A 21,937-nucleotide genomic window follows, 5' to 3' on the forward strand; every position below is an offset into this window, starting at 1 on the left:
TAGCAACATTACAGTTATGAAGTAGCAACGAAAATAATGTTATGGTTGGGTCACAACATGAGGAACTGTATTTAAAGGGCCAGAAGGTTGAGAACCACTGGAATAGAGGCTCACAGGGTAGGTTCTGATCATCTCATAGAGGCTCACAGGGTAGTCTGATATCAGACTACCTGGATTCAAATCCCAGCTCTACAGTGAATTGCTGATGAGGCCATGAACACGTCAATAAACTTTGTGAGCCTTACTTTCTCAAGCACTAAAAAGGACTGATGCTAATAAAGTCACATATCTCAAAGAGTTGTTGGCTAATTAAATAATAAAATGTGTAAGAAGCTCTTGGTAGATTAAGCCTGGATCACAGGAATCAGTTTTCACTATTATCACACATACTAGTACATCATCTGTCTTTAATCCTTGCAACAGCTTCAAGTTACATTGAGAAGAATGCACAGGATGGTTGACTGGATATGGAGATGGAAGGTGAGGAACGAGAGGAGTTGGGAGCAATTTGGTTTGTAGACTCGGCTCTGTTGCTGAAACTAACTCTGGGTTTCTGGATCCTTTGCTTACCACTTGTGGGATTTTTCTTCATAAAAAGTGGACCCTTGTAACTCATATTCTTCATAATTTTTAAATACTGGTTTTCTGAGTATGGTGGGAAGAATAATGGCTCCCACAAGATGTCCATGTCCCAATGCCTAGAATCTATAAATATATTATTTTACATGGCAAAGGGGACTTTGTGGATGTAATTAAAGTTAAGGACTGTGAGATGGGGAGATTATCATGGATTACCTGGGTGGGGCCAATCTAATCACATGAGTTCTTAAAAGTGGAAGAGGAAGGCAGAAGAGTGAGTCAGAAGGATGCCACATGAGAAGGACTCCCCATCCATTCCCACAGTTGCTAGCTTTGAAGATGAAAAAATAGGGCATGAGCCAAGAGATGTGGGTGGCTTCCAGATTTTGGTAAAGACCTCAATTTATAGCCAGTGAGAAAATGAGGACCTCAGTCCTACAACCACAAGATACTGAATTCTGTCAAAACCCCCCAAAAGCAGAACACATATTCTCCACTGGAGCCTCCAGAAAGGAACACAGTCTGTCAACACCTTGATTTTAGTCTTATGAGACATGTATAGACGTGTGACCCATAGAACTCTAACATAACAAATTTGTGTTGTCTTAAACCATTAAATTTGTGGTAATTTGTTACAGCGGCAACAGGAAACTAATATACTGAAATTTCCAGCTTAAATTATTTGGCTGGTTTTACCAGCAATACTGTCAAATTCAAGAACTGATTAGATATGAAAATGATGTGAGGTGATGAGAGATAAGTTCTTAGATATATAGAGTTGGAGAGGCAATGACAGTAAGGCATTTACATGGCAGTGATCAGACCACACTTGGCCATGTGGGATTGGAGTTTGGGAGGTAGCAATAATTTTAAAACAACGTGTCAGGGAGGAAACGTAGGGAAAGAGGCTCCATTAGTGGAGCCAGTTTCTTGAGTTTCCAATTCCTCTGTTTGGCTTCCATGCTAAATTTATGTGTGCCAAACTCCTGCTCATCATAATTGGAATATATGGACTTTGTGTGTTTTTTTAAATCACTAGGGAGTCATACTGAGTAAATTTTATAGACACATCACAATAATTTTATTTATTGACTTAAATCAAAACTTCAATAAATGAATAATGCTTTAAAATTTGCTTTGTTCGTTTCCAAAGGAAAATCTGAAAAATTTAACTGTTTTCCCTTTCTTTGTTTATGAATCTTTTTAACAATGGAAATATTTTGTCTCCTAAGAGTGGCATGGAACTCAAACATATGACTCACTGGAAATGACGACCACCTCTTTGGTTATAATAAATGGGAAGTTGGTTAGGAGAGAGCCCAAGAGAAACAGAGGCTGATACTCAGGAAATGTAAGGCCTATGGGGACATCTCTATGTTACAACAGGAGGAGTGATGTGGAGCATCATAATGAGAGGCAGAAAGTGAATAAAATGTTAGTCACTGAGCAATCAGTCCCCTAGAAGAAGAAAAAAAATGACAAAAGAAAAAGTTGGGCAGAAAGTTTTTAAATCTCTAGCTTCTATTTACACGATTCCCTCCCTTCATCACTATACATTGCTGCTGGGAGCTCTGTAAGTTCCATGATGGAAGAGGCCAGCTCTGCATGTGGGTTAGGCTGGTTTAACCCTTGGGCTAAATTTTCATCAGGTTTTACCTCCTGATTGTGAGTCCATGCCTATCCAACCCAGAGATGGTCAACCAACTTTGTGGGTTTTCCAGGAAACCTCCCTTTCTGCTCTGGCTCTCCTATTATGCTTGACTAGTCCATGTCCTCTAACATCTAAGAAAGAGGTGAAACTCAAATCAGCCACCTTCCCTGTGGGTACACAGCTCTCCTCAAAGGATTTAGCAATGGAGAAGGTTGGAACCATTGGTGGCTATAGCAGCCATTATTAGCCTCTTTTGCCCTTCAGCATCACTCTCTATTGTTCTTTCCTGGAACTCAACTCTTCTTCAGTGTGGTGTATCATATTACTTTATTTGTAGATATTGTACCAATCTTGCATCCCAGGAATAAATTCCACTTGATCATGATTTATGACCTTTCTAATGTATTATTAGATTTGATTTGCTAATATTTTGATGAGGTTTTGGCATCTATGTTCATCAGGGATATTGGCCTATACTTTTTTTTCTTTGTAGTGTCTTTATCTGGTTTTGGAATTAGGATAATGTTGGCCTCATAAAATGAGTTTGGGAGTCTTCCCTCCTCTTGACTTTTGTGGAATACTTTGAGAAGGATTGGTCTTAATTTTTCTTTGAATGTTTGGTAAAATTCACCTGTGGTCCAGGACTTTTATTTATTGGAAGTTTTTTTATTACTGCTTCTGTTTCATTGGTTTGTTCAGATTTTCTGTTTCTTCTTGATTCAATTTTGGTAGATTATATATTTCTTGCAGGTTGTCCAGTTTATTGGCATATAGTTGTTCATAATATTGTTGTATAATCCTTTGTATTTCTGTGGTGTCAGTTGTTATAGCTCCTCTTATATTTCTGATTTTATTTATTTGGGTCCTCTCTCTTATTTTCTTGATAAGTCTAGTTAAAGGTTTATCAATCTTGTTTATCTTTTCAAAGAACCAGCTCTTTCCCAAGAGTATTTTAAAAATTAAACTTCTGCTAACTCAACATATTCTTTGATTGGTAGAATATTAAAGTAACATGAGGGATATTTTGAGGGGCAGAGACTAAAAGGAGGCAATTTCAACTAAATTAGGCTATCAAGTCATTACTCTGGGTACATGGAGAAAAATCAGGTTATAGTTTGTGTGAAATGATCTTTCTTATCATACATATAAATACATATATATATGTGCATATATCCATTTATCTATATACAGTTAAACTTGAACAATATGGGTTTGAACTGTATCCATTTATATGTGGATATTTTCAATAAATACTGTAAATGTATTTTCCTTATGATTTTATTAATAACATTTTCTTTTCTCTAGCTTACTTTACATTGTGTAAGAACACACCATACTAGTATAACACATATAACATACAAAATATGTGTTAGTCAACTGTTTATGTATCAGTAAGGCTTCTTCTGGTAAACAGTAGGCTATCACGAGTTAAGTTTTTTGGGAGTAAAAAGTTATATGTGGGATTTCAACTGCGCAGGAGATTGTTGCCCCTAATCCCCACTTTATTCTAGGGTCAATAATATAGATAGATATAGATAGATATAGACATAGACATATACATATATACATATATACATAGAAAGAAAAAAGAATATATGTGAGAATGTTAATGTAATTTATCTCTGGGGGTGAAATTATAGGTGGTTTTAATTTTCTTTTTGTTTATCTGTAATTACTGGTTTCTCCAATAAGTGTGTATTATTTTTCATAGAAAAAAATAAAATTACTTTGCTTTTACGGAATCTGACTATCTCCCCAAATAAATAATACAGCAGTTCTTATAGTTCATACACCCAGAGGCATCTGATTTAGTTTCATTCATAAGAAAGAAGTAGCGTAATAGATATAAAGTCTGTGCTAATAGGTATAAATGGAAGCACAGTTAATGGGAGTTTAATTTATGCAGATGTATACATTTACTTTTACAAATTATAAAGAATGTTAGCCAACAACTAAAGGTCTTATTAATCATTTTTAATTTAAAACATACTAAACCATTATACAACAAAATATATAGAGCATGGTTAACAGTTAAATTGGAAGAATTGATTCACCAGAGATATGCCTTTGTAGAGAATTGAAAAGAAGTACTGATTAGGCTGTTAAAAATAATAGTAAATTAACATACTGCCCTCTTTTGGTAGCTATTTGCAACTCATTTTACATTCACTCCCTTTTAAGATGTTACTCTCCTATTAATTTATGCAAACTAAACTAATTTTAAATCACCTTTTTCCTCAACAGACAATGCTGGTAATTCCAGTTTGTTACCACCGTCTGGTAAGACTGTTATTTCATGACTTTGGGGAATTTCAGAAAAATAATCTAAAAGTTCTCCATGCAATATGGCATGTAGTCAAATACAGCAAAATTGTTGTGCTTTTTTTTTTTATGATGCTTAATTATGTTAAATTCTGTCATTAAATCTATAACTAAAAAGCCAGTAGCAAACATAAGAGGACAGGCATATTGTTCTCACACATTGCTGGACAAAGCTGGGGAGTAAACTGTGGATTTTCATTACGGTAACTGTTTAAGTTCTTCAATGTTATTTTTAGTATTCTAGTTCACAAGTCTCCTAAAGAACATCAAGAACATAAACATGCCAATATTCTTATATTTGAAGGATGAGATGTTCTCTTAAACTTCCTCAGTACCCTCACTGAATGAATATTTTTCAAAAGGCTTATAAGGGCTTAGCACTCATAAGAATGGGGAGGCAAACACATTAAAGAGAAATTTATAACTAGGACCCATCTTAGCAGGAACCAGGAATAGAACCTATACTCAAGACTGCTAGCTGGGATGGAACCTCAGGGATAAAGTGGTCCAGCCCCATATTATTTAGTTGATGGCATGAAGCCTGGAGCAGCTGAGTACCTTGTCTAAGGTCACACAGTTCTTGCCCCACACCACACAAAGGTGGCTTCTCTGACTCCTACTTCTGTATTCTTTCTGGTATGCCATATATTACAGAACAATCGTTTGTGGTAAGGAGTGAGTCAACTCACACTGTATTCTTAGTTGTGTGAAAATGAGCTTCTATTGTTATTAATTCATTTAAAAAATAATAATAGCTATTACTTCTTGTGCATGTACTACATGTCTGGGAGTCTTCAGACATCTCATTTTGATTCCAATCTTTCAACATAGGAATCATTATATTGATGTTAGAGATGAAAAACTATGGGTCAGAGAGGATAAAACTTGTCCATGTTCACACATTCTCTGAAACCAGACTACTTGGGTTTGAATTCAGCCGCCATCCTCCTACCCCCATTGCTAGCTGTGTGACTTTGGGCAAGTTCCTTCACCTTTCTTGTGCCTCTGTTTCTTTTTTGTAAATTGGGGAGGATGATAGTACCTATTTCATAGGGTAATTGTGGAGATGAAATGAGATAAAAACATGTGCCCGGAATGGAGTAAATCCTCAATAAATAGTAACAATCATTATTCTGGGCTATTTAGCAATGGGGCAAAGATTCAAACCCAGGACTTCAAGTCTCCAAATCCCAAGCTCTTTTTACTGTGCCATTTTGCCCCCTCATTGTGAAGCTTCTAGGGTAAAATAAACCACTGTATGTTTCTCCTGGTACAATAGCTTCACCAGACTTAATCAGAGTGATATCTTTACAAAATTCTGTTTCCATGGAATGGTATCTGGGGCTTTGGGTCCAGTCACAGCCTCGGTTCTGGGTGCCCTAGGGGAGAGCTGCACTAATTGGAAGGTAAGAGTCAGTGCACATCAGGGACAGATGGGCAGCTGTGCCTGTAGCTTTCTTCTTTGGATGGCATCACCAGTCATCAATATTTAGAAGAACTGAGAGTCATTAATTAAAAACCAGCTTTGGCCAATTATTTTGATCTGCCACAAGAGTAAAGGATTCCATGTCCACACTTTGAATCTTACTGCTCAGGAACTGTCTTACTTCTGAAAAAAATATTGTTGGTGATTTAAAAAATGTATTAAATGACAAAATATGGAATGAATAATGTAGGACAGACAGGGTGTGTGTGTTTCAGCCAAGGCATGAGCAGTCTAAAACACACAGTCCAGCCAAGTGCCTTGACACACCCAAATGTTGTCCTTACAGGCTGAATATCAGGCTCCCTACTGCAAAGCTTGACTTCCTTGTAAAATATTTGTGTTTACTTTTCTTGTGTATATGTAGAGGTCAAGCCATTGGATCTTTTAAACATATAAACTGGCAAAGTGTGTGTAGTAGACTGAGCCCTTAGCATAAGTGGAGTTATTCTACGGTAAATTTATAACTTGATTGTCTTAATAGCAGCCGTACTTTTAAATAACATACCAGGAAATTGTGTTAGGTGATAGCAATGTTTTGTTTTGTTTTGTTTTTAATCCTATGGGAAGAATTGCTAGGTATCATTATAACCAAATGGACCCAGTGTACCAATATGTGTCATAATTGTAGCTTGAAAAATATTTAAAGTATAAAATGCTTTCTAGAACTCTTTGGCTGAAAATTTTTGAAAGTAGTATATCTTATATTTTGTTGCTGTTCCTAAACTTATTTCCATAATATCCCATAAGTAGGAGCAGGCTTTGTGACCATGAGTCTCAGGTACTTCATCTGTAAAATCTGTAAAGTGATGCAATTGCACTCATTTCATCTCTTGGGTTCTTTCTCTACGATTCTCTGATTAAAGATCTACTAAGTGATTATAGGACTTGCAGATTTAATTACATATTGGTCTCATGTTTTCCACTTCTTTTCATAATTATATCTCAAAAGTTCTAACTCCCTAAAATTCAATAAATAATTGTTTCAAAGTATTAATTTGAAAAACGTGTGTGTTTTCTCCTGCAGCTGACTCTCCTATTGGTTTTGTCCCATACTACAATGGTACTCCAGGCAAGATTTTGAAAAAAATTTAAATCTAGATTTAGTCCAATTTGTTAAATTTTTTATTTAATTATATCTTTGTATTGTTTTTTCCCCTTGGGACAAAAGAGGTTGAAACTACAAGCCTAAATGGTAAGAATTTTTCTGAAGCAAGTGAAAATTGATAACCATTAATATGAATATAAGTATAGTGAATGGTGTTGCGGGTTTCCATATTCAAATAATCAAAAAGAAAAACCCAAAGAAACCCAAGACTGACAACCTGGAGGGCAATCTAAACTTTCTGGTTAAATGAGAAAATCCTTATTATCATGGAGGGAAGACAGCCCTCCATCACTCTAACTGTTCTGTAAAAGAAAAGAAATGTTGCCTGGCCAGTGTTGATTGCTGGACAGGGCACATGCCCAGATTGCGGGCTCAGTGTGGGGTGTGCAGGAGGCATCTGATCAATGATTCTCTCTCATCACTGATGTTTCTATTTCTCTCTCCCTTCCTCTATGAAAGCAATAAAAATCTATTTTTTAAAAAAGAAATGTTGACCACATTTTGAGTACCCCATTTCGCTTGCTCACCAACACAATTCAAACACATTTTTTATATGACAGATTGTTTAAATTTGAAAAGCACATCCAATGACTTCAATATGATTCAGCATGGATTTGGAGGCACAAAGTGTTCAAAGACAGCCTTTTTACAGATTTATCAATTTTAAAATAGTATAAAATAAAACACTAGCTTCATTATGCTGGAGAAAAGGACAAAGAACTGGGTTATATTCGAGGGAGGTGGGCAGGGCAGCACATTCTGTTCCCTCCCCTTTGTGGGAAGACAGCCTTCCATCTTATTGCAGTCAAAACCCAATACTTTTCACAATCCCTTAGTCAAAATAAAGTCTCACCATGTGTTTGGAAGCTAAGAGCTAAACAATCATAGATGCAGCTCATACTGATCGAAACTGGTATAAATTCAATTTTGGTCTAATGGGAAGGACCAGGCATTGTCATTTTTATATGCAATTACTTTTTACAATGAAAGCACATCTTCAAAATAGCTTTGGCAGTAGTTTTTGGGTCCTATTGTATGTGGTTAAAAAGTGTGATAATGTAATACATGCCTTTCCCCCCCTAAAGTTTCATCCAGAATAATAAATTCTCAAATGCTTTCCATTAAAATAAATACCAATAGAATAGATTTTAAATTGCATTTTAAGTGAAACAAGATGAAAATGAGGTTTCCCTACAAGTTAGTTGAATATAATGAAGAATTCCAAATTTAAATTAGAATTACTTTCATAAGAATGAACTCCACTAGGTAAAAATATATTAAGCATCCACAGTACTATAAAGTTAGTATTAACTGTGAAAATATCATATCCCTTAGACTTTCATTATAATAGAGGAAAAAAGACAAAATATTAAACTATATAAGTTTATTTAAATGGTTTATTTAAATGTAATAATTATAGGAGTGTTGCTATGTTTTAGACATGTAACATGTGTTTAGGAAACACATTTTGAACAAATGAGTATTTGCTCAGGAATTGTCTCTGGGGGTTGGAGAATGGATAGTGTGGTGAAGGGAAGGGCAGCAAATACATTTGGTAATGTCAGTTGGCTTTTGCAAAATGCTCTAACTTCTCCAGGGTTGGGGGAGTGAAATGTTTAGAGAACCTAGGAAGATGCATGTGTTTATTAATCATGCCAATGGTTAGATTAATTTTTATTATTTTATTTCAGATGTTACTTCAACCATGTTATCTACTTTAAACAAGACAGGTAATAGCAAGTTATTTCTAAACAGAATATATGTCTTCTGTAGCTTCTTGAGTTTCTCACTTGTGTGGTCTTTTGGATTAGTAAAGGTTATCTCCTTGCCCACTTCCTATGTCTTCAGCTGTTGATTTATTACTTGTTTTATTTTGACATTGAACTGTAATTCTGGTGTCACCACACTCCTGATCTTCCAAATTGCTATGGCCATAGCACTCCACTTAAAATAATATTTTTAGTATAATAATAATATATCTTAGCTCATAAAAATGGAGAATATAGAAAAAATAAAGAAAATAGAATTCATCTTTAGTGTTATTTTCCTAAGACTATTACTGTTAATAACTTGGTATATTTCCATACAGTATCATATGTACATATATACTGTCATAGTTTAGGTACATTGTTATATCTCACCCTTTTGACTTCATATTAAGTTATAAGTATTTTCTAGAATCCCTTGCTATTAATGACCTGATAATACTCCATTATGTATCATAAGTTGATTATTAGAGTTGTTTCTATTTTTTAGTAGAAGTGTTGCTATAAATATCCTTGTGTCAACATCTTTGTATTCATCCCTGGTTTCCATAGGATGCATACCAAGGATTGGATTTAATGGGTCAGCATTTTGATATTTTAAAGCCCTTGATATCTACTGCCCAGTTACCTTCTAGAAAGCTTATACCTGGAAACATTCCTGCCAATAGTGGACATGAATGTCCATGTCACTGTACCTTTGCTGAAAGCTGAGTCTGTATCATATATTCTTAAATTTTCTCTCAATTCCATAAGTTCCATTTTGAATTTTTGATTGAATTCTTTTCCCTGAAAGCACTTTGGTTACTAGAACTAGAAGCTCATTTCACAGTTGTATCTTGATTATTCTGGAAAGGAAAGTATCAGGGCAAACAAAATAATGTATTTAAAGGAATATTCATGATAATACAAATGCTGGCAGCCTCTATAATTACCACCAATCATTGCCCATGGGTCAGTCACACATTGAAACAGAAACTTATCAATAACACACACACAAATGAAGTTTCTGAAACTGTCAGGATAACATCATAATTCTTAAGTGCTTTTCTAAGATCTGAGCTTTGTGTTTTCTTCAGAATTTGTCACTCATCCTAGGAGACAGAGCTTCTTTGTAAATCTGTGCCCTGAACACAGCCTCTTCTAATTGGCCATCCTTACAGCCAAGATTTCTGAACCTGGTTCTCCATAATCTGGGAAATGAACCTAGGGCTTTGTCCCAAAAGTGTGTTGGAAAGATATTTCTAAGATTTGCTTTTTCAGTGTCTTGGTGCTTCTGTGAGCCTGTTGTATGACTGTAGTTGGATAGTCTCACCCTCTCTGAGAATAATTTTATCTATCAATATGATGGGAATAGTATTGTATTAACTCTTAGAGAAAATAGCAGGACATTTCCTTGATTATAGAACATAATAGCAATGTTTTAGATTCTGTGTTTACTGTTACCATTAATTTTTATTCTGAATCACTGATCTTTACAGCCTAACACCTGAAGGTCCTGATAGTGACTTAATTCTACATATCTGAAGTATAAGTCTGCATTAATTTGTCTAGCAGCAGCAGAGCATGGAAACTTCAGTAGAATTACACAAGCAGTGGAGTGTGTAATGGGTGTGATCTCACTGGGTCAACATGGGAATCTAAATCCCAGACCTACCCTGTTCCAATGCTATATGATTTGTGTATGGGATTCCCATTCATTATGCTGAGATGACCAATAGTGTCTTAAAGGTATCAACAGTATGATTTTCTTAGCACTTCACTAAAATGATACTCATGGCAAATTGTTTTTTTAAAAAAACAAGCAACAATTCTGCTCTAATATTTAAATTGCTTCTTTGCAGAAAAAACTAAAATCACTATAGTAAAAACCTTCAATGCATCAGGTATGACTTATCAATATCAAGACTTTCTTTTTTATAACTAATGTAAAATTAAACAAATGCTTGATGTTAATGCTTTCTTTCTTTTTCCTACCTTTTAAAAATGAAACTGTTTTTTAATGAATAGATGTTTATGAACTGGGTACCTGAAGTTGTACTAAGTGTTTGAGGGTATAATAGCAATGATTAGGCACAATGCCAACCCTAAAGAATCTTCTAGTCTGTGGGGAGAGACAAGCCAAATAAACAGATAATTACCATGAACATATAGTATGAACATAAAGGCAATGATTACACAACTGTTTCTGACATGGTTAAGAAGCATAGGAGATAGAAGGGCTGATAATTATCAATGGGATGCATTTTATGAAGGAAAGATTCTTAAAGAAGTGAATCCCAATCTCTTTTTAAATAATAAAAAAAGATGCACTTTTAAGTACCTAGTGCAAGATTAGGGATACATGATATACTTAAAGGTTTCTGGTCAATTTAAAGCAGAGGTTGGCAAACTATGGGCTGTGGGCCAAATCCACCTTTTTTTCTTTTTTGTAAATAAAGTTTTATTAGAAAAGTACTGTGCCCATTTTTTTACATATTGTCTATGGCTACTTTTCCACTACAATGAATGATAGGGTTGAATAGTTGCCATGGGGATTATATGGCCCACAAAACCTAAAATATTTACTGTTTGACCCTTTACAAACAAAGTTTTCTCACTCATGATTTGAAGGACAACCTGTGGTCATGTACTTGGGGGAAATTACAGATAATAGCCCTGACAATAGGAAAGAAAATTTTCAGTATGAATAAGCAGCAAAAAATGCACAGCCCTGGAAATGAAGGTGCCACTAAAATTTAGAGAAAGATGAGATGTGATAGAATGAAAAGCTTAGTAAGCAATAGACCAATAGTTGTAAGAAACATTAAAGCACTACTACTCACCATCTATATATTGTATAGTTGCATAGTATGCTTCTAGTGAGTTATATCCATTAGCAAGTATATTTAAAATGAAATCTTTCTCTTTTGATATGGGTAACTTTGCTGTGGAACAACATAGAACTAACTCTACATGTCTGGTAACTTGTGGCACCTAAATTCAGTTTGCTCACAGAGTCAAAATTTTAGCTGAACCATGATGCCTACACACCAAATGTCAACTAACTCATTCTGGCAGAAACCATATCATACACACTAATTCAAATTGTAATTTTGAATTAGTTCACGTTCAAACTAGTTTTCTTAGGAAAGAATTAAGCACTCATAAAGTGTAATGGAAATAAAATAGCAATCAAGCACTGTGTACATAATTTCGACAGAACCAGACCTAGCAAGGATACAAAAATATTTCTTACTATAACAACCTTTTCCCCTTGGTAGTTTGCTTAGTAACATTTGCCCCTCACATTTACTAAAGATTTCTTACACTCTGACAAAATGATGAAATTAATGAAGGAAAGATTCTTAGAGTAGTAAACCCTGAACGCTTTTCAAATCAAAGAAGAGATGTACTTCTCCTTTCACCTTTGGTGAAAATGTTTCTCAGGTTAATATGTCTGGTTTTTTGTTCTAATGTGGCTTATTTCATCTCCCATTAATCTCTGCCTACTGTATATGCCTGTGTAGTCTATTGTCCTGGTCATTACTCCATTTTGCCCTCACTATAATTTTTTTTTTTTTTTTTACTGGCTAGTATCACCCATTAGATTGTAAGCTCCCTGAGGGCAGGATCCGTAATTAGAACCTCATAAAGCCTATAGAATATGGTAGAAATTAGCAAATATTTTTTGAATTTTATAGTTTTGCTCATGTGAAATGATATGATGACTTTGATATTATTTCACACATATATTTGCATGAGGAGCTGAGACTATCATTAGAGTGTTCATGTACTCCTCTACCCAGAAAGAAAGGAGAATGTAAGAGTAAGCACTATTTCATTTAAAGCCTATATGCTAGATTTATATTCATACTTTTCTGTTTTTATTGGACAGGAGAGGGATTAATTGGGAATGGGACAAGAAATTTCAGGGAGGAGTAGGGGGTCAGACACTAACATACTGAAAAATAGTAAAGAATCAAGTTAACCAAGTTAACTCTCATTCCTTTAGTCTTTGTGGAATTCATCCAGCCAATTATATCCAACTTATTACATTTTTGGTCCACATTTGATGCCTGAATTTATTAATTCTCTTGACAATGTATATACAAGTGAATGTGTTGACATGCTTAATCAGCTGGATTGTGTTTTCTTTGCAGATGTCAAACCCCAGAGAAATATCTGCAATTTGTCATCTATTTGCAATGACTCAGGTTAGTTCTTATGCACATTATACTAGTATGTTAACAGATAAATTAGCTTCATAGAGAAAAATGGTTGCTTTTCTCCTGGAGAGTGTGTGATGTGTGCCTCTTTGATCTGTCTCTTTTCATACCACCTGGCTACTATGAATCCTGAATGAAAACAAAAGCAAATTTTAGATTTGGCTGGAATTATCTTCCCATTGCTTAGTAAAATGAATGGTTAATTTCTTTTAATATGAGAACATGAAGCTGTGCACAAAACATTTTTCACCATAACTAATGCACTTAGAGTTGATTCATGAACATAATTAATAATGAACTTAATTATTGAAAGCCACTTCTTGTATACAAATCCTTCAAGCTTTTCCATAGGACCTTAAATATTATTATAGCTTAGAAACAGGATTTTGTCTTTTGCTAAAACTAAAACAAACTGCTCTGCTAAAATGTTGAAAACCTCACGTACACCTAGTTAATTGGGTGCTAATCCGTGTAGTGCCATAGTGGATTTTGCCATCTTTAGCTAAGACTGCCCACTATTTTTAAAAATTGAGATGGAAATCTCTTGAGAACATGCTATTTTTGAAATGAGGATATTTTCCCTCCTGCTTTGGGCCAGAAGGAATGAAACAACCTCTTTTCTTACATTGGTTTGGCTCTCTGGGCTCCCTTCCTTGTTGAAACCAATGAAAGCAGATGTGAAAAACAGAAAAACATGGTGTGGCAGGTCAGAATTGGATCATGGGAAGAGAGAAGAGGAAGGCAACAAAATATTGTATAATATTAAAGTCTTAGTATGACTCCATTGATATAAAAAGAAACACTCATTAGAGGAATGAATCATTTTATTCTGTTCCCTTTAATCCTATATAATAAAAGCCTAATATGCTAAGTGTACGGTCATCCGTTCATCCAATCAAAGCATAATATGCTAATGATATGCTAAGGCTGCTCAACTGCTTGCTATGACGTGCACTGACCACCAGGGGGCAGACGCTCCAACTGGTAGGTTAGCTTATTGCTGGGCTCTGGCTGATTGGGACTGAGTGAGATGGGCCGGACACGCCCTGGAGCCCTGCTGCGGTCCCTTCCAGGCTGGCCAGCCTCCTATGTCCCTCTCCAGCCTCGCTCGTGCACCCGTGGGGTTCCTTGGCCTGGCGTGCACCCTCTCACAATCCGGGACCCCTTGGGGGATGTTGGAGAGCCAGTCTCAGCCTGATCCCACAGGCCAGGCCAAGGGACCCCACTGGTGCATGAATTCATGCACTGGGCCTCTAGTAGTTTAATAATTTGTTTGAAAAACATAGGAACATAGGGGTGAATGGAACTAATGCACATTTGAAAATGTACAAAAAAAAAAAAGGAAAACATAAGAAACAATTGCAAGTAAAATAAGGTTGGATAATTTAGAAAACAAGAAAACTTTCTGTTGAAAGAATGCTCCACAAATACTTTGTATTTGTGTGATTGTGAGATTTGCTTATGTGAGCTTTCTCCTGATAGTATGCTCCTGGTAGAATATAGCAGAAAAATATCATCTGGTTTTGAGTCAAAAAAAACAACAACACATTTTACTTTCATATATTGTGTAACTCTCTTCTTCCTCCCTCCCTCCTCTCTTTACTGAATTCTCCATAATTTCATTATTTTTGTGCTTCATCTATGTTTGAACTGGTGACTAATGTCTAATTTAGTGTTGTGTTTACAAGATGTTTGATAACTTTGAAAATTGAACATTTAGTAAAAAAAAAAAAACCTGGTCATCTTGAATAACAGATGTCAGAAAGCTGGTTAGAGTAATGCTTTCCCTAATTGAGTGGATGAATTGACCGTTTGTTTTAGTGTCTGTTGAAAACAACCTCATCAGGGAACCAACTCTTTTGGCACCAGAAATCCCATGTTATCCTGCCAGGAAATAGAAACCTCTACTTCTTGCAGGTTTCAATCCGGATTCCTTAAGGGAAATGGAGGCTAATGCAGAAATGGGAGCTGACTAGCCACAATTAGGCTAAGAGTAAAAAGGAGGTGGCTTCCTGGTTGCTCTGCTACCACTGTGCTCCCAGCACATTTATGAAATTCAACATGCCCTCAACAAGACTAAAGGATGAACTGGAAGAATAGAGGGGTGAGGAAAAGAAATTGTAGGTGTCGACTATATGCACACACACTAAATCAGTTTATACAAGCAAAGATTTCTTTTCAAAAATGGAAAAGTAATAGCCCAGCTGGTATGGCTCAGCGGTTGAGCGTTGACCCAGGAACCAAGAGGTCACTGGTTCAATTCCTGGTCAGGGCACATGCCAGAGCTTGAGGGCATGCAGAAAGCAGCCAATCGATGATGTTTCTTTCTCATCTATGTTTCTTTCTATCTCTCTATCCCTCTCCCATACTCTGTTTAAAAATCAGTAAAAATATATTAAAAATGGATAAGTAATTCTATGCATATATCAAAAGTTTTTACCTTTAATACTTATATACTGTATTAATTGGACTTTCAGTATCAGAGTTGAAGTTCTCTGTAGAAAAGTAGCTTAAACAGATAAATCATGTTAATCTCTGGTCTAGTGGCTTTGTTGGCTGTTTTAAGTGGAAGTGGACCATTGGGAACTGGGATATGAGAATCAGTTGTACTTTGGGGTGCAATAAAAAAAGATAAGATGAGGAGGCCTTCAACACTCTAGCTCATGAGTTGGCAAACTACTGCCCATAGTCCAAATATATTTCCTACCTGTTTTTGTAAGTAAAGTTTTATTGGAACACAGCCATGCCTATTCATTTACATATTGTCTATGGCTACTTTTGCACTACAAAGTTGAGTAGTTTCAACAGAGACCATATGACCCACAAAACCTCAAATATTTATTATCTGTCTGATACTTCACAAAAATGTTGGCTGACCTATGCTCTAGTTTATATGACATCCTTGCCCTTTTGCTCAAGAGACCAGTTTTTGGTCTCTATATTATGAAATACACACAATTGTACCTGTTAAGGGATCTCTATTTTATTTGTTTCCAGATTGAGTCAACGCCCCTCCAAGTATACCCTGCAGAAAATAGGTTAACTAAAAGTTACTTCAATGTTACACAACGTGAGCATTTTAGGAAAAGGGTTTTCTGGCATATATGGGATAAAAGCGCCAATGAATTGTTCAGCTAAAGAAAAGATTTGCCCTGAAACCTATTCAGGTTTCAAAGCAAAATCTCAACTTTGTTCCTAGGAAAGATACTGGCATTTGGTAGTTGTAGTTTTAAAAAGAAAAACACCAGCAAGGAATAAATGGACTTTCATAAGGTTGCTAAGCTTCTGAGAAACACCTTTCCCTCCCTCCCTTATCTATGTAACTGCAGCTATAACAACTTTAAAATATTGTTTTTAAACATTAACTTTAGACCCATGGTTCCCTCAATTAGCATCTTTAAAGGAAACAAAATTCTGATGAAACGCATGTAAGGATAAAATTTATTCTATGCACTTTTAGAAAAGGTTTATTACCTCAATAGTGAATTATTTTTAAAAGATGATAAAACTTATTTTTCTTCCAGTAGAAAAGAGACAGAGGCTTGCCCCGAGACCAGAAGCTATAGATGGACAGGTCTCCCACCTGACCAGACACCCAGGCTGACAGGGCCGAGACTTGTCTACCTCTGGCTTGGCACCTAAAAGATTAGGGCCCTCATGGAGGGCAGCTTGGGACAGAGCCTCCCACCACCTCAACCAGGGAGTGGCCCACTCAGTATACAGGATGATGTCAGTTTAGCTAGAGAGAAGGTGCCCAAGACACCCAAATCCAGTGCCCGTGTAGACTTTAGGGAGATAAAATCCTGTGGGGGATGAGGATACAGTCAGGGCAGCCACATGGGGCATCTCTCACTCATGCTGGTTTCTGAGGCCTGTGTGAAGGGGCTATGCCCCCAGCCCAGATGGGTGCAGAGAGGCCAAAGGTCTGGATGCAGGCTGAGCCCTGTGCCCACCGCCCCCTGTGCCCATGGCTTTGGCACAAGAAATCTACAGCTCCTGGGCTGGGTTTCAGGACAGTGGCTGTCCCCTCAGAGTAAAAGCCCAGTGCTTCTTGGTGAACCATCAAATAAGGGCTGCAGTGTTTCCAGACTAATGGAGAGGGAAACTGGGGAGAAGTGGCCCAATAACTGAAAAGGCTCACCCCAGGGACAGGACCCAATGCCCACACACCTGTGGGTGCCTCAGAGAGAAGGTTCTGAAACAGTCCCTGTTGGGTGAGCCTCTCCTTGAGTCCCTTCATAAACATCTCTATTCATGAGTGTGTCTGTACATAACTGCACAGGCATATGCATACATGTGTGGGGTTGTGTGCAGTGTGTGGACACACTTGTGTGGCAACTGGGAAGCTCAGACTTTAGGACTGGCAGACTGTCCCCTGAGGGAGTCCTGAAGAAGCAGGGTGTAGGGGCTGGGTAGCTGGTCTGGCTGAGTGGTTGGGCTAGGCTGGCTCCATCTCCAGGACCCTACAGTCTTGCTTCTTGCAGAACTGGGAGCTGATGTCATCAGGGATTCAGAATAGGTCTGCATAGCTTCCTTATCCATTGAGCCCTTTTTACTACTACTACTACTACAAAAAAGTAGCATTTCTCCTCCTTGAACCATACTAGTGAAAGGACCACTAGCTTGATCTTCCCTGTTTATCCAATGCCTTTGACAGCCTTGATGTAGAGGCTCAGCTGCAGCTTCACAGAGAAGTTCATAAGGGTTCCTATGACAGAGTGGATGTCCAGGGACAGGGGATGTTTGGGTTTGTTTTTTTTTCTCATTGGAGTGGAGGCTGATCACTGCCTCTGCCAGGATAAGGTCGGAATTGTAGAAGTGAGGATGGAGAGAAATAAGGGTGTACTGAACCTGCAAATGCTGACATTCTGGATTCCACACTCCAGGCACAGGCAGAAGTCCTTGTTAGGTGGGTAGACAGACCCATTAGCAAATAAGGTGTATGAAGCAAAAGGTAGGGATGCCTTTGAACATCCCTACTTCCTTGTAGATGACCTTTATGGACCAGCAGGCCTCAAGGCTGTAGAATTCCAGTTATATTTGTGAGTCATAAACAGGTCCCACATCTGCCCTGAAGTCCTGTCAATCATGTTGCACGGATTCAAGTGCCAAAGTTGAGCTTGCTGAGCCAGTTCCACTTTTCCACGAGGTAGATCTGGCTGAAGTTTTTGATCCCTGTGAACATGGTGAAGAGCCAAGAATTGGAGTAGTTGAGCTCAGCAAATAACCCAAACTTGCCCTTTAAGAGGAACATGTCTGGGAAGTATTTATTGATGAGGTGCATGAGGGGGTGGTCATAGCCCCACATGATCTTGCCTACAGTGTGGTTCATGAAGGCACACTCACCAAGGTAGTGAATGCCAAGGTCATGAACAGTTTTAGGCCCATAGACATATTCTCCATCACCAATGCTGCACTCAGGACCAGGATGTTGGGCTTGATGATGTAGTAGCTCTCCAAGCCACTGGACTTCTCGCTGGAATTGGAAGTTGCAGTACTCGAGGAAAGACACTGTGTCATTGTCATTGAAGGTGATGTTGCTCTTATGCTGGAACTCCCTATACATACATAGGGCCTGCACTCCCACAACAGTGGCTTCTTGCCCTGAAGAATCTCCTTGGGGTTGACATGTCAAAGAAGTAGATAGAGATGTAGAGGGGAACAGGGATCTCCTTCCATATGCCGAAGGACAGGCTACTGGAGTCCATACACACACTCTTGTGGACCTGCAGCTTGATAATGGAGGGCACCACCATGATCACCACAATGCCCAGCACGGCACACAGCAGCCTAGTGAAGTCCAGTGCCCCAGCCGCGCAGTGTGCTCTGGTGCAGCTGCCCATGTCTGCGCATGGTGCCTGAAGGAAACATGGTATTGGTAGAGCCAACAGAGGCTGTGACCCCGGGGCTGTGGGCCACAGGGGCATGGTGGGCCTTGGAAAGCAGTGCATTGAGGAGTGGCCTGGCAGGTGGCCAGCGGTTTTATCGAGGGCGCCTTTGGACAGGCCGAATCCCAGGCACCAGGATTCAGGTAGGCTGGGATAAAATTTTCTTGACAAGGGAACAAGCGTTCCCTCTTTCTGCATTCCTACATAAAATTTAAAATTTATATCTTCTGAAAATTATATTGAGTAACTTTCTGATACAAAGGAGAGTAAATGTGAACAACAGCAAAGAATGTGATGAAACTTCGTTTATAAAGTAATTTGATAATCTTTTTCTGTGTGATATTAATCCTCAAGCTCTAAGGATGCAAGTCTCAATTTTCTTTTTAAAAATTTATTTTCAGCATTTTTCCGAGGTGAGATAATGTTTCAATATGATGAAGAAAGCAATGTTACCCAGGTAGGTTTTAAAGATTTTCCTTATTACAATCTAAAAAATGAATTTAGATGTATTTAAGTATTTGTTTAAGGCTTAGATTTATGATATTTGGCATATTTATTTACTTTTATGGCCAAGTATAAATAAATTTTCTTGTTGAATCCCTAGTTTTGATAAGAGGACTTGACTTCATAATAATCATGGTATTATGTTAATAATTATATTTTAGTTTTCACTAGGTTTGCTGCTGAATGTTTATATGATGCAATTCTATTACCAGTCAAAATATGAAATTATATTAGAAACTCCTAACAAGAAGAAATATATTGAATCTAAGAACTGTCTTTTAAACTGATCCTATTTGCCCCATGGGGTATTCAGATATAGTAGTATCAGCCTCCTGTAATCTAGATTGCTTCAGAGGATCTCAGCTACAGGTGGTTTGTTCATTCAGTGAATATTTCTTGAGTATCTACTATATGCTGGGCAAGGAGCTAGGTTCTAGAAATATAGTGGTGACTGCTATCAAGTTTCCCCCTTTACATTGGGATCTTTTACTTAAATCTGGGGCCTTTCACGTAGAGAGCTTTAATAGTATTCTTTTGGGGGAATAATGAAAGACAAAATAGAATAACAAAAAAACAGAAATTATTGACACATCACACATGTTGATTCAGAATATTTAAAAAAAAAAAACTGGCTCAGTCTATATGGATTTGATCATTTGCTAGGTAGTATTCCATGTAGTTGGTATTGATAGTCTTTAGGGTGTAGTTATTTGGGTGGTCAACAAATCTAAAGAACAACTCCTTGTATGAGAGCATAAAAAAAACAATATTTGTTGTATTCTTAATGATTTTGTGCTTCTAACAGAATCCAAATATGGCTAATGGCACCTTGACTGGAGTCCTGTCTCTAAGTGAATTGAAGTGAGTAATCTGCTGTTTGATTTAAATCTTAAGAAATCAACTATGGAAAGATACTTGTTGAGCTATCTTTGCTTTTGGAAACTGTGAATAGGAAGGAGACCTAAAGGTTATAGAGAATTGGTTCTTGAGTTCTTTGCAAACTATAAACATAATTACCTGTCATCAATTAATATCCCTGTGAGGCTCTCCTCTTTGATGCTATTAAATTACCTCCATTTGAATTACTATTTGAGTAATATGACTTGATAGCCAGCAAGGTTGAAAGAAGGATTCAAGGTAAGACTTCGTGTATACCATTTGTTCGTGCTTTCATGAAGCATCAGTGATTCACAAGTCAGAGAGAGGTCTTCTTAAATAGACCTCAGTTTACAAATAGATGCCTCCAGTTAGACAATAGATCAAAATATGGGCCAGCAGTTGGCCTAGGCCAGGACAGTCTTACCCTGTCCACTGGCAGGAGAAACTTCATGTCTTTGCCCTCGTGGCAGGGAAGCAGCATCAGAGATAAAATTCATCTACTCTCCACTTTACTATTACCTCTCAAATGAAGTTTTCATAAACTTTTAACCAAATTTAAAAGCTCTGGTGAGTATCTGTGATAACACTGAAGAGAAAAACCTTTCCTAGGTCAAAGCAAACAAAACAAAACTATTCTTAAGGCTCATTATTTAATTAGCATTTTGACCTGGCTGCTTCTGATGATTCAGCAGTGCCTAGGTAGAGAGAAAAATAATGCATGATTCCATGTGGTAGATATCAGACATTCCTAGTGCTCTTGTGAGTTTATAGTGGCAAAAAGTTATAGTGGTAACTAGGATGGGCAGGAGTGTCATTTATGTCCTTTATATGCCTATTTTTTTCTTACCTCCTGATAAAAACCTAGCTTTTCTAACTATTCAAAGAATATGTGTGAAATAATCAATGTCTTAGTAGGATTTTAAACTTTAGATGGGCAATAGTAGTGATAGGAAACATTTTTTAAACTCACAAATTTATAAATAGAATACAACTTAGCATACCTGCAATTCATCTTAATTACCAGACTTGAAATAGAGATGAATTCATTTAAAGCCACTAAACATTTGTTGAACACCTACTATGTGCTGGGGGTTACAAATGGGAATAACCTCTACTCTCTGAAATAGAAAACTAGACTGCTAATTAAAATCACTTGGGGAGCTTTTAAACACACTGATGCTCAGACACACTCCATACCAATTAAATCAGGATTTGGGGACTGAGATGTAGGCATGAGCGTTTTTAATGCTCTGCTGGTGGTTCCAGCATGAGGCCATTTTGAGAAGGAGTCTGGAGTCTGGAGTCTGGAGTCTGGTAGGAAAGATGCAAAATGGGAACAAATGTTAACACTAGAGCACAATCCCTATAATGAAGGTCACATTTACAAAGTACCAAAGGATGTTCTAAGTGTCTGAATGTAGAATAGATTGGACATGACTGGAATGGCCAGGGAAACCCCAGAAAGAAGGTGGCCTGTGAGCATAGTTATGGAGGAGTAGTTCCTGACAGCTCAAAAAGCTAACTGACTACTATTGCCCCCATCCTTCCCTTC

The 21,937-nt window shown here is 37.3% G+C and overlaps 1 protein-coding gene and 1 pseudogene across 3 annotated transcripts in view; one reads left to right on the forward strand and one right to left on the reverse strand.

Annotated features, from left to right (window-relative positions):
* The window catches only part of ADGRG2 (adhesion G protein-coupled receptor G2), a 117,586-nt gene that overhangs the window by 64,907 nt on the left and 30,742 nt on the right, over positions 1–21,937 (forward strand). The window contains exons 4-11 of one of the 3 annotated variants that reach the window (XM_036305822.1): positions 4,475–4,510; positions 7,063–7,107; positions 7,207–7,230; positions 8,835–8,873; positions 10,751–10,792; positions 13,049–13,102; positions 19,404–19,459; positions 20,312–20,367. In XM_036305822.1, the coding sequence (XP_036161715.1) occupies positions 4,475–4,510; positions 7,063–7,107; positions 7,207–7,230; positions 8,835–8,873; positions 10,751–10,792; positions 13,049–13,102; positions 19,404–19,459; positions 20,312–20,367 (352 nt within the window). The remainder of the gene's footprint in view (positions 1–4,474; positions 4,511–7,062; positions 7,108–7,206; positions 7,231–8,834; positions 8,874–10,750; positions 10,793–13,048; positions 13,103–19,403; positions 19,460–20,311; positions 20,368–21,937) is intronic. The other 2 variants (XM_036305820.1, XM_036305821.1) reach the window with 2 other exon arrangements.
* Positions 17,578–18,957, reverse strand: LOC118654477 (annotated as a pseudogene).

The sequence above is a fragment of the Myotis myotis genome, unplaced genomic scaffold, assembly GCF_014108235.1.
Source record: "Myotis myotis isolate mMyoMyo1 unplaced genomic scaffold, mMyoMyo1.p scaffold_m19_p_4, whole genome shotgun sequence".
NCBI classification, from domain to species: domain Eukaryota; kingdom Metazoa; phylum Chordata; class Mammalia; order Chiroptera; family Vespertilionidae; genus Myotis; species Myotis myotis.